General features: G+C 46.1%; 1 protein-coding gene across 1 annotated transcript in view; it reads left to right on the top strand.

Moving 5' to 3' along the window:
- The first annotated feature begins 5354 nt into the window (after positions 1-5354).
- LOC121444113 (ras-related protein Rab-40B) overlaps positions 5355-13125 on the top strand; it is a 32546-nt gene continuing 24775 nt past the window's right edge. Inside the window, exon 1 of the mRNA XM_041645893.1 lies at positions 5355-5521. Coding sequence (XP_041501827.1) covers positions 5377-5521 — 145 coding nt within the window. The 5' untranslated portion in view covers positions 5355-5376. The remainder of the gene's footprint in view (positions 5522-13125) is intronic.

A 13125-nucleotide genomic window follows, 5' to 3' on the forward strand; every position in this document is an offset into this window, starting at 1 on the left:
GCAGAGGTAGGAGAAGGACGGACTTTTAAAGGAAAGAATCTTGTTCTGCTTTGCCAAGATTAGATGGACAAGATGACTACAAAATAGCCCTGGATTGTCTGTGTCAGCGAGTTATAGAAGCCATAGTCAGCAGCGTGTCACCGTAACAGGCAGATGGTGGTGGCTGTACATTTCCAGGTAGGAGTCAAGGAGTCAGAGTTGCTGGGACTTATCTCCCAGGAGCTGGAGTCAGAGACAAAAGGCTATTGGGTACCAAGATGGATGTTAGCACAAAATGGAGTTGTGTAGCCCAGGGTGGCTTTGAACTAACAGAGCTCCATCTGTCTTCGTCTTCGGAGTCCTGGGATTAAAGGGGTGAGCCACCACTCCCTGGCCTCTAGTGGCTTAGCTCTGCCCTCTGATCTCAGGCAAGCTTTATTTGTTAAAACATAAACAAAATGTCCACTCTACCTAGTAACCCTTGCTTGACTCAGAGCACACATGGATTACCACCAGTGTAGTGAATCTTTTATTATTATTATTATGCATACAGTGTTCTGCTGGCCTGTTCATGCCAGAAGAGGGCACCAGATCTCATTATAGATGGTTGTGAGCCACCATGTGGTTGCTGGGAATTTGAACTCAGGCCCTCTGGCATAGCAGCCACTACTATTAACCTCCAAGCCATCTTTCCAAGACTCCAACAGTGAACCATTAATGGGCATTTGAGAACAGAGCTTGAGCAAATCAAGTTATCTTGACAAATCTATGAGCCATGCTTTCTCTTCCAAAAAGACCTAGTGTCCTAGTGTCTGAAGACAGGGAAGGAGGAACAAAAAGGACTCTGACCCTCTTTTTTTGTTTTGTTTTGTTTTTGTTTTTGGAGACAGGGTTTCTCTGTGTTGCTTTGGAGTCAGTCCTGGAACTAGCTCTTGGAAGATCCACTTAGATGTGATGGGTAAGCCTTCATTCCAAGTTTTTCACTGTTGTGGACAAGGCTGAGCAGGATTTTATTTTATTTGGCATTGGGATAGACACCACTACCCAGGGCCTCGAACTCACAGACATCCTCCTGCCTCTGCCTCCCAAGTGCCGGGATTAAAGGCGTGCACCACCACCGCCTGGCTTGTTTTATAGATCTCTTATGTATAGTAATTTAAACATAAAATACAATGTTAGCCACCCTCCCCTCACTTCCAAAGTGTCAACATCACGTGTACCTTCTTGTTGTATTTCACCATGAGAAATTGTAGGTCCCCTTTTTCTGTTGTTCCATCTGTCCTTTTAGTGTGACTCCTGTTAGTCAGAGCCTGGTTTCTCAGAGCTGACTAGGATATGGACAGAAATTCACAGATGTGTCAGCTGGACCACAAGGAGGAATTTTTTAGTAACCAGAGGTGGGCAGAGCTAGAAGCCCAGCCTTGGACTGAAGAGATTTGTTAGTGGTGTATTCATCTCTCTACATTCTGCCTACTTTATACAACTATTAAAATTATGAGTTGGAGAGGTCATCCAATCCAAAGCAAGTGGGAACTCCTGCTTTGTGAAGTAAGCATCCATGTTGGGTTGCTGTTTGGTGGGCCTCATATTTATTTCAGGGCAAAAAATGGTCATCTGAATGTAGCAACAGTCTTTCTGACATTTCCAATGGCCCTCTGTATATTTTGCACTATGGGCTCAATCTACCATGGCCTAAAATATATTTGATGAATAAAAATTCACTTGTACAGGATATGAGCAGGACTTTTTCTTATCATTATTCTCCAAACAGTAAGAACAACAATTTACATTGTATTAGATATTACAAATAATCTAGCTGGGATCACTATTATCATTTACATTATATTAGGTATTGAAAATAATACAGAGATTATTTTAAGTATAAGTATAAAAGGTTATTTATAGAATCTATGTGAATTCTATGTGATTTTATATAAACCATGAATACTGAACATATATGTGGCCTGGAGCCCTTCAGTATACCAAGGTACCTTTGATTTTTCCCTTCAGGTAGTAGCTACCATGTTTAAGCTGAGTAAAGACCAGCTTCAAAGTGACTTCTACGATATGATAAGGACCATGGGGAGAAAAGAAGACAGATGCCACTCATCACTCCCTCCAGGAAGTGTTCTGGCTCTGTACCACAGCAGGGAAAGGCTGAAATTGGGTATAATTCCAGGCAGTAAGCTGAAGACTTTTATATATTTTGTTTTGAGACAGGGTCTCATGTAGTCTAAGCTGGGTTCAAACTTGCTACATAGCCAAAGATGACCCTTAACTTCTGATCTCCCTACCTCCACCTCCCCAATGCTAGGATTATGGGTGTGTACCACCATGCCCAGTTTATTCTGTGATCAAACCCAGGACTTTGTGCTTGGTAAGTGTGTTAGTCACTGTTCTAACACAGAGATTCCTTAACAAAGCAACTCTTATTATAGAGAGCATTTAACTGGGGTTTGCTCACAATTTCAGAATCTTAGTCCATTGTCATCATGGCAGGAAGTATGGTGGTACACATGGCATTGGAGAAGTAGCTGGGAGCTTTGTATCCTGATCCACAGACAGGCAGAGAGAGAGGGAGAGAGAAACACTGGGCTGGGTGCGAGCTTTTGAAAACTCCAAGCCCACACCCAGTGTCATGCTTGCTCCAACAAGGCCACACCTACCCCAACAAGGCCACACCTCTTCATCCTTCCCAAACAGTGCTATTCCCTAGTGACTATCCATTCAAATATATGAGCCTGTGAGAGCCATTTTTATTCAAACTACCACCATAGGCATGAACTTTGACATGCTGGCAAAGTCACTATTTAAAAAGAATTAGACGAAGGAGAAGGAGGAGAAGAAGAAGGAGAAGAAGAAGAAGAGGAGGAGGAGGAGGAGGAGGAGGAAGAGGAAGATGAGGAGGAGGAAGGGTGAGGGGGACCTGAGATGTAGCTTAGTAAAGTTCTTGCCTTCTTTTTTTTTAATTGGTGGCTTTGCCAGCACGTGAGTCAATTGATCAACTGATCAGTCTGTAAGTAGTAAATTTTGTAAAATAAACTGACAATCCAAAGAGAACACGTTGAAATCCTAATTGAGGGTTGTAGACATGGTTCATCAGTTAAGAGTACTTGCTGCTCTTACAGAGGACCCAAGTTTGGGTCCCAGCACCCATATCAGGTGGCTCCCAACCATCTGTAACTCCATCTCCAAGAGATCTGACACCTTTGGGTTTCTATTGGCAACTGCATGCACAACAGTGTACACTCACACAGACATACATATATATCATACATATACATAAGTTTAGAAATAATAGTAAAAAACAAAATCTGTGTGAATGCAATTGGCAAAAGAAAAACTTTGAAATATAGGGGTTGGTTTTGTTTTGTTGACACAGGGTCACATTGTGTAGTCCTAGTTGGCCTCAAAAGTCAACAGAATGTTTTGGTCTAGACTGTGAGCATTACTTGTCTTGTTCTGGCCACAGAACGTTTAACTAAGAATGTATCCTGTAATCTTCCAACTGCCCAGTTCATTTTTTGTATCGTGTTAATGCAGTTTTTACCTTACTCATACCTTTTGGGGTTGAGGTATTTAAGCAAATGGAAATTAGGGTGATTCAGTATTCACTGGAACTCCATCCAGATACTATCCTATGCTTTGATTTGTTATTTTCACTCACATCTTGGTTCTCTTTACTTATTTTTCTATTCCCCATGCCCCTACCCTGGTAAGTGTTATCCTTGTTGATGCTGGTCTCCAACGCCATCAATCAGACTGGCTATAATCTTAAACCATATGCCGCCATCTCGCAGGAATGACACTAACAGGCTGGTGAGGTAGGAATTGTGACAGAAGAGGGCAAAAGTAGGATTTACTTGATGCACTGTGTAACAACTACAGCTTGCAAAACAATAGGGAAAGGCTGTCTAGGCATAGGCATTCAAAAGAGCTCTTTAAGGGAGGTTTTTCTATGTGGACAGACAATGTTGCAATGTCTTGGTGCTGCAGCTAGGGTTTATCTTGGTTAGTAACAGTGTGGCCTTAAGTCAAAGATAGTCTTGTTCTGAGTCAGAACCGACTCAGCAGGATCACCCATCCTAGCCCTAGGTAGTGGTGGAGCATGTCTTTAATACCAGAACTCAGGAGACAGAGTCAGGCAGATCTTGGTGCCAACCTGGTCTACAGAGCAAGTTCCAGGACAGACAAGGCTACACAGGGAAACCCTGTCTCAATTACCCATTCTAAACTAGCAACCATATTTTGTAACTAGGGATTATTGTGATCAACTCTTTCTGAAGGGGTAATTAATGGTCCTGCAGGGAAGCAGCCTTCACCTTGCTCGAAGACCAGCCTGTTCTGCATCAAAACATCCTTGTTCTGAAGCTGCGGACAGTCATTCCTCTTAGAACAGTGTCACAAACACTTTAATAATTTTCTTCCACCGCTATTTCTTTTCCACCCACTCCTGGAACTGAACGAACCAGTACAATATGCTCCTTAATAAAACAGAGGGCACAGAGTGTAAGAAGCTCTTCCATTTCAGATTGTATCGAAGATGTAGCGGAGATGCTAAACTACAATTACTCTATGTAACTTAGTGCCTACTGGCTCTGTGCTCTACCCCAGAGCACAGAGCCGGGCTTGTCCAAACGTCCACTACTCCCTAGGGGTTAGGAGAAGGTCAAAGACAGGCAAGTCCCCAACATGTGTTGCCAGCATGTTCTTCACAGGCACGCGATGCACACACAAGTAGATACACTGATATGCATCGACAGAGAAACCCACGGAGACCTTGAGGCACCCATGCGCGCACACCAGGGTGCAAGCGTCCATGTGTCCACTTGGTCCTGGAACTCACAACTGCCTGTATCTTTTAGTTCCATCTGATGCCCACACGGACACTTGCACAGCTCTTATGCTAGCATTCGAAGTTCTGTGGAGTTGCGGGGTAAATCCTTGTTACCAGGCAGGGTCTCACTTCCCACACACCAATCTGAAGCCTGCTCCTGCTGTGCACTAGCTCACCGGGAGGAGTGACATTGGCCACGCCTTTCCTCGCCATCCCTCTCTTCCATTGGTTGTGGAAGCAGGCCTCCCGCCTCCTCTTCCTTCTGGCACGGCCCATCACCGCCTCCGGATCTCCATTGGTCGAGGCAACAAGTCCTCCCAAGAGAGGCGGTAGGCGAGGTGCAGAGGCGTTAAGAACTAGATGGACGAGCTTGCTAGCCAATAAGCATGTGTATCCACCTCAGCAACTGCGACTCACCAATGACGAGGAAGGGTGGGCGGGGCGCTGCGGCTGTCAAGCGCCCCTGGCCGGTGGAGCAAACGCGTTCCCCGCGGAGCTCGGGGACCCGCAGCCGCCTGCGCGCAGCTTGGGGCCGGTATGGGAGGGGTGGCCAGACCGGCATGATGAGCGCCCTGGGCAGCCCTGTGCGGGCCTACGATTTTCTACTTAAGTTCCTGCTGGTGGGCGACAGCGACGTGGGCAAGGGCGAGATCCTGGCCAGCTTGCAGGACGGAGCAGCCGAGTCTCCTTATGGCCACCCGGCGGGTGAGCGCGGCGGCGGGAGCGCGGTCGCAGCACCCGGAGGCGCATAGCTGGGGTCTCGGTGCGAGCGGCAGCTCCAGAGTGGGTGTAGCCCACGGAGCGACTGGGCAGGGCTAGGTCCCGCATGCTGGGGTAGACTGCGCGCTGTGGGCAGAGTCCGCAAAGCGGCTCGGGGTGGGTGTCGAGGGAGACCGCAGGTGCGAGCGACCTGTCTGGGAGAAGTGAGTGGGATTGCGGGAGGTGTGGGCAGAGAGGCAGCGGATTAGGGAACAGAAGAGTCCACGGGCTCCGGGGCCGTGACCTTTTGGTGCGTGGGACTGCAAGCAGAGAGTAACAAGACTAGGCTTGAGCCTCGTGTTCCAAGCACCTAGCACTGGGGCTCCCTGTTCTAGTGGACAGGACTTCTAGGAGGAGGCGCCTCAGTGACCCTGTGGAGCTGGCTTGAGTGTAGGAAGGTGCCCAACTAAGAGACTCGGGAGACTGGGCACAGATAAGACTGGAGAGCCTCTGGCTCTAGGGCAGTGAGCAGTGTGCCCTAGAAGTTTGAGGTTTGAGACCCTGCACCCCAGAGGAAGAAAACACTGGGGCAGAAACCTGGGCCAGACATACAAGAATAGTCATGTGGTGACGCCTCCCTCATACTGTGGCTGTGGAGAAAGACTATTGTAATTGCCTTTTGGTATCATCGTGAGGTTTCAACTCACCTTTCTAGGACAGACCTCCGTCCTCTGGGCTTGCAGGCATCTCCAGCCCCCTGGCAATGCCACATGGGTTAGCAAGGCTCTAAAAAGCGTGTGGTCCAGGGTCGGTAACTGCCAGCCTGGACGGCACAGATTTAGACCTTTAGGGCAAAGTTCTGTTGGACAGCGCTACCCCAAGAGCAGGCATGTATCCACAGTCCCGTCTTCAGGTCTGGGTGCTCAATGAGGCACTGGCCTCAGCAGAGGAAGAGTCAAACATTTAGAGAACCCCAAAGGGGATATGAGTCCCACAGTAGCTGACTGATGTGGGCAGTGAGGAAGACGTTGATGACATGTGAGCAGCCTGGTTAGACTGAGCAAGGCCCTCTGAGCTTCTGTTGCTTTCCTTCATATTTTATTGTCGACGTGGCTGAGAAAGATACCATAGCTGTGGCCTTTGTGGACTTTTGATTTACTAAATATTTCTTCTAGGGCTAAGAAAAGGGAGTAGGAAGAACGGGCCAGGTATGGTGGCTCACATCTGTAATCCCAGCATTCAAGAAGCAGAGGGGGTTAAATGGACATGAATTTGAAGCTAGCCTGGGTTACAATGTGAGACCCTTTCTGGGAGAGGGGGGTAAAGAAAACAGAATAGGAGGGAGAAAAGAGGGGAGAGGAGAAAAGAAAGAAGAAATATAAATAAGTGGGGGAGAAACACCATTTTGAGGATGGGGCCATTATGCTGTTATCAGGACGACAGACATTTCATCGTGAGACTCTCGGTGCTTTGGCAGGGGGCGGGGGGGATGTTTGCAGCATCACGCTCCACTCTCCCACCCATATCCTGGTTTTGTAGCCCACTTTGCAATTCTCATACTGCCAAGGTTCATAACCCTCGAGTCTGTATTGTGGCTCTAATATCAGGGTGCTTGGTGTTTGTGCAGTGTTCACCTGGATTCAGCACTGGCTAACCCTTTGAAGCATAGCTTACTCCCAGGTTCTTTGTGGTGCCGCTTCACCTCTTGACTAGCTGCTTCTCGTTACCAGTTATCCAGGAAAGACTAAGAGCTTTCTTGAGTTGCTTGCACTGAGAACACCATTGTCTGTCTTTGGACGATGCCTTGGCTGTACATAGTGTTCCTAGACTAGACTGCTCTTTTCCCTCAACACCTGGGAACTTGTTCACTGTTTGTCTAGTAGTTGATGTTGTCATGGTGAAAGCCTCCAGTCAACTGACTTCCTAGATGGGTAGTCTGCCATTTCTTCAGGAATTTCTGAAGACTGTTTTTCTTTGCCTTACAGTTCCTTGCTTAATCAGGCCATGACTCAGAGGTTTTGGTATATTAGATATTCTGAGTTCCTAGATTAAAAAAATATTTTCTTAATTTCAGAGGAATTTGTTCTTATGTCCATAAAAATATCTTCTATTGGTTTTGTATTAGTTTCTTGTATGTTGTTACGAAAAATGACTACCAGCTGTCTTAAAACAACAGAAGTGTATTCTCTCACAGTTTTGGGTCTGGTTATCTACAGTTTGGCTGACCTAAAGGCAAGGCATAAGTAGGACATGGAACTCAAGGATAGAGTCTTCTAGCTTGTCTTTCTCAACTTCTAGAACCTTCCTGCACCCCAGGGCTCCGAGCCCCTCTCTTGGTCTTCAGCGCCATTGGCAGCCATTGTGTCTTTCTCATTTCCCTTCACTCTGACATGAATTTTTCTGCCTTCCTTTCCACTTCCACAGACCCTGTGATAACTTTTGTGCACTTAGACGATCTGGGACAATATCTCTGTCTTAATACTTTCTATTACCAACTTTAATTCCATCTGCAACCTAACACATTCACAGATTGAGGCTTGAGCGTGCACATTGATGAGATACCTGCTGTTCTTCCCTGCAGTTTTATGCTGGACGTCTGTGTATTGTCCAAATGCAGTCACTATGTTGTTCTTTTTTTTTTCTTTATAGGCCAGGCTGGCCGCAAACTCTCAGAGATCTGCCTGCTTCTGCCTCCCAAGTGCTGGGATTAAAGGTGCGTGGCACCACCACCTGGCTAGCTTGTCTTTCTTTATTGAGCATTTTGCTTTTAGTAAATTATTTACAGTTATTTCCAACTTAGTTTTTAATTGAGGAATGATGTCATTCCAAAGTTTTTCTTTATTTTTGCTATATTCCTCTTTTCAATTTAAACAGTTTTCACGTTTCATTAAAAATCTCCTTGAGGGGCTGTGGAGATGGTTCAGTTAAGAGCACTCACTGCTCTTCCAGAGGACCTGGGTTCCGTGTCCAGCACCCACATGGTGCTGGAACTCACAACTGCCTGTAACTGTAGTTCCTACAGATCTGACGTGTTCGTCTGGCCTCTGAAGGCACCAGGCAAGCACAGGCTACACATACCTGCATGCCGGCAAATCGTTAATACACAGAAAGTAAACATAAATGAAACTTTAAAGTAAAAAGTGTCAAATATCTATTTGAGTTCATAGTTTACTGACTTGAAGTTTTTGTAAGTCCACTGTGTTGTCAAAGCAGGCAGAAGGGACTTTCTTTTGTCCCTTGGTCCTTTGTCACGCTTCCGCTACTCTTAATGTTTTGGGGTGACATGTGCTGTAGAATGGTACACATTCTGCTGTTACACGGCTTAGCGAACTTCACAACCCTAACATGCCATGTTACCAGCATCCAGATTAAGATGCAATTCTGCCAGCCTCCTCTCTACCAGTCCCAGCATGCCCCTCAATATAAGCACAATCCTGGATTTTGACAGAATAGGTCACTCTTGCCTGAATCTACACGGTGGAAAAGAGAATCCCACAGCGTCTGCTCCTCTGTGAGTGCTTCTCTGGCTCCTATATGCATATGAGGTTCTTGTTTGTAAATCCTTTATGTGGCCACACTATGGCTTGCCGGTCCTGCTGGTTATGGGAATGAGTGTGGTTTCCAGTTACTGATGATAATGGTTTTCTTTGCTGTGCACTGTGTAGTGCTTGTCTTTTTCACTTCTGTTAGCAATGCTGAGTTTAAGACACGTGTGTGGGGCTGAGTGTGTAGCTTAGTCATACAGCATGTGCCTTTCCATATGTGTGACCATGGGCTCAGTTCCCATAACCACACACACACACACACACACACACACACACACACACACACGCACACACCAGACGTGAATACTTACACATACATTTAACTCTGGTGCATACATTTCTACAAGAGCTGTGGTGACTTATACCCTCACCAACACTTTAATACTTTCCTTTTACATTTTAGCTGTTCTCTTTTGCTTGATTTTAGATTTTTTTTTTAAAAATTGTTCTGAGTATTTTGCCTTCGTGCACGTAAGTACTCCACATAGATGCCTGGTGCCCATGAATATCAGAAGATGTTGGATTCCCTGGGACTGGAATTATGGAAAGTTGTGAGCTATATGTGGGGGCTGGGAACCAAACCCAGGTTCTTCAAAAGAGCATCATGGGCTCTTAGCTACTGAGCCATCTCTCCAGTCCCTCTTTTGTTTATTTTAGTGTAAGGACTAGGGGATGTAGCTCTTTTGGCAGAGTGCTTTCCTAACGTGCATGAAGGCCGAGAGTTGCTCCTCAACACCACATTAAAGAAACAAAATAAGCCAGGTGGTGGTGGCGCACGCCTTTAATCCCAGCCCTTGGGAGGCAGAGGTAGTGGATCTCTGTGAGTTTGAGGCCAGCCTGGTCCACAAGAGCTAATTCCAGGACAACTAGGGCTGTTATACAGAGGAAACAAAACAAGACAAAACAAAACGAAAAACCTAGATGTAGTGGCATAGAATGGCAATCTCAGCATTTAAGAGGTCAGCTTGAAGCAGGAAAATTAGGAGTTCAAGATCATCCTTGGATATATAGAAAGTTCAAGGCCAGCCTGGGCTACATGAGATCCAACCTCAAAATGACACAGAAATATTTTTTTTTTTTTTGGTTTTTCGAGACAGGGTTTCTCTGTGGTTTTGGAGCCTGTCCTGGAACTAGCTCTTGTAGACCAGGCTGGTCTCGAACTCACAGAGATCCGTCTGCCTCTGCCTCCCGAGTGCTGGGATTAAAGGCGTGCGCCACCACCGCCCGGCTGACACAGAAATATTTTTAAGCATTTGTTTAGGATTTTTATTTTCTGTTGGCTAATGAAATTAAATACATTTTCATTTTTTATTTCTTGTTTTATCAAATATGCAGGGCTTTGGCTTTTTTTCATGGAGCTTGATTATTTTTAGTGATTGGTGGGAGTGTTTAAAAATATGTCTATGAGTCTTGTGTTAGTTACTTGCCCTGTGCATAGTGACTCTCCCTGGGAGCATTTTGTCAATCCTTTTGAGCAAACAGAAGACTCTGATTTTAACATAACCAAGACTACCAATGCCTCATGGTTGGAGGTGAGTTTTGTGTCCTATTGACACGCAGTGAAAATGTTCCCCTCTAAAAGCTGTTGGTCTACCTTTGATACCGATAGCTGTCTTCCAGTTAGGATGTGGTATGAGTGATTGTCTTGTTTATTTGTCTTTTTTTGTTTTGGTTTTTTTTTTTTGTATTGCTGTGAGAAGTATCATGACCAAAAGCAATTTGGGAAAGTTTTATTTCATCTTGCAGTCCATCATAAAGGAAAGTCAGGACAGGAACTCAAAGCAGGACCTAAGGCAGCCGTCGTGGAGGAATGCTACTGACTGGCTTGCTCAGTTGTTTTATGTATATACAGAGGGCCACCTGCAAAGGGATGGCACTACCCACAGTAGGCGGGTCCTTCCACATCGATCATCAATCAGGAAAAGGCCCGCAGGTTTGCCTACAGCCCAGTGTAGTGGGTGATTCTTTCAGCTGGGATTCTCTCTTCTCAGATGACTCTAGCCTCTGTTAAGCTGACAGAAAAACAAAAACAGTGAACACAGAAATCAACCCACATTTTGTAATTTTTTGACAGTTAGCTAACCATTTGGAGAAATGTCTTCCCTCCTCTGTGCCACCTCTTTGACAACAGTTCTTGGAGGACTCTGGGCCTGAGCAGTTGGTCTGTATGTTAGCCGGCTTCCCGTTTCTATAACAAATAGCTGAGGTGTTGGCTTTATAAAGACTAAAGGTTTAATTCACAGTTCTGGAGATTTAATCCGTGACCAGCTGGCCCTGACGCTTTGAGCCTGGTGCAAGGCAGTAAGTACATCAGGATGAGGGCATGGGAGGAGGAAAGCCCCTTATCTCCTCAAACAGAAAGCAAAAGAAGAGCAAAGAGGCAGCTGAGATTCCACCGTGACCCAAGACTTCACACCAGCCGGCTCAAGGCTCCATCCATTACCAAAAGTGTCACCCTAAGAGCACACCAAAGCATGCAGGCTGCTGGGGACAGTCATCCAAACCGTGGCAGCTGGTTTGCACCCCTCTGAGCATGCCTCATTCATGCAAGCTCCTCCTGTCTTGCTGAGGGAGTCCTATGAGGTGTGTTCTCGTTAGCGTAATGACTTGGTCCTTTTGCTGTCCTTTGTCCGGCAGCTGGAAGGCAAAGGGTCTTGGGTTCAGGGTCCTGCCACCTATGAGGACCCTTGCTATGGTGCCTGTTTCCCAAGGGACCTGTCTTCCGTTCCTGCAGTGACTATGGTGTCCTGATCTCTCCCAAGGTTCTCTCTCCTGACCAGCAAGCGGGCCTCCAGTTCAACCTTTCTGGAATGTTCTGTTTATTCTTTCCCAAGTAGGCACAGGAGGAACAGGGCTGGTAGTTTTTATGCATATCCCACGACAGGTTCTCCCCTTTGCCTCAGTGGCTGGTATGTCCCACACCAGCTCCTGACCTTCCTTTCCCAGATCGAGGACTGTTCTGTATTTTATGAATTTCATTAGGGAAGGGAAGTGGATTAAACAGACCCCAAATACTACATCTGTTGCTTCCCAAATGCTTCCAGCAGAACAGGCATGCCATGTTCTCTGACTACTTCCCTTCTTGGCTGTGTCTCCAGCTCCTTTTTTTATGATTTATTTATTTTTGTTTTACGCGCATTGGTGTTTGCCTGCACGTATATCTGTGTGAGGCTGTCAGATCACTCACAGGTGAATTACAAACAGTTGTGAGCTACCATGTGAGTGCTGGAAATTGAGCCCAGTCCTTTGAAAGAGCAGCCAGTGCTGTTAACCACCGAGTCATCTCTCCAGCCCTTCCAGCTCCTTCTTCTCAGGAAAAATCTCCCTATTTTTTTTTAAATTTCATTTTCACCAAGAGATAATAATAATTCCCATGTATTGAGAGTATACAAGAATCATTTAGAGAGCCGGGCTGTGGTGGCGCACGCCTTTAATCCCAGCACTCTGGAGGCAGAGGCAGGCGGATCTCTGTGAATTCGAGGCCAGCCTGGTCTTACAAGAGCTAGTTCCAGGACAGGCTCTAAAGCTACAGAGAAACCGTATCTCAAAAAACAAAACAAAAGAATCATTTAGGGGGACAAGTTATATTATCAGGCCCCGAGAGGGTGAATAATGCCCTTAAGATTGTAAAGTGGCCTCCACTATATGGAGGTGCGTGGAAGAGCCAGGATATGGACAGGAAGGGAAGGGGGGGCTCAGGGAACTTTGCTATATCCCCACCACTCAGAAATCTCGCTCTAAGAAATAATGTTCAGGAAAGCCCCTTTCCTTAATGCTCCGTCCATACAAGGGGCACTAAGGCTTCCTTAGTCAGTAACCCAGTTGTAATCTTTTCCCCTTTCTTTTTGCTCCTGACAAATGTTCCTCCCAGAGCTGTCGTTTCCTCCTCTTTCTGTTCTGCAGGCAACCCTGCATTTGCTCATTTACATAGCTACCCTGCAGGTTTCCCATGGCAACCTGTTTAAGACTTAAAACATGTTGTATAAAGTCATCGCTTCCCGGTGTGAACTCAAGAGTTCCGACCTGAACCCGTGCCCTCTGGAGAAGCTCCCTAAAGAGGGCCTG

This window comes from Microtus oregoni, unplaced genomic scaffold (genome assembly GCF_018167655.1).
Source record: "Microtus oregoni isolate MIOR12 unplaced genomic scaffold, Mior012 000117F_ref0000505, whole genome shotgun sequence".
Lineage (NCBI taxonomy): Eukaryota > Metazoa > Chordata > Mammalia > Rodentia > Cricetidae > Microtus > Microtus oregoni.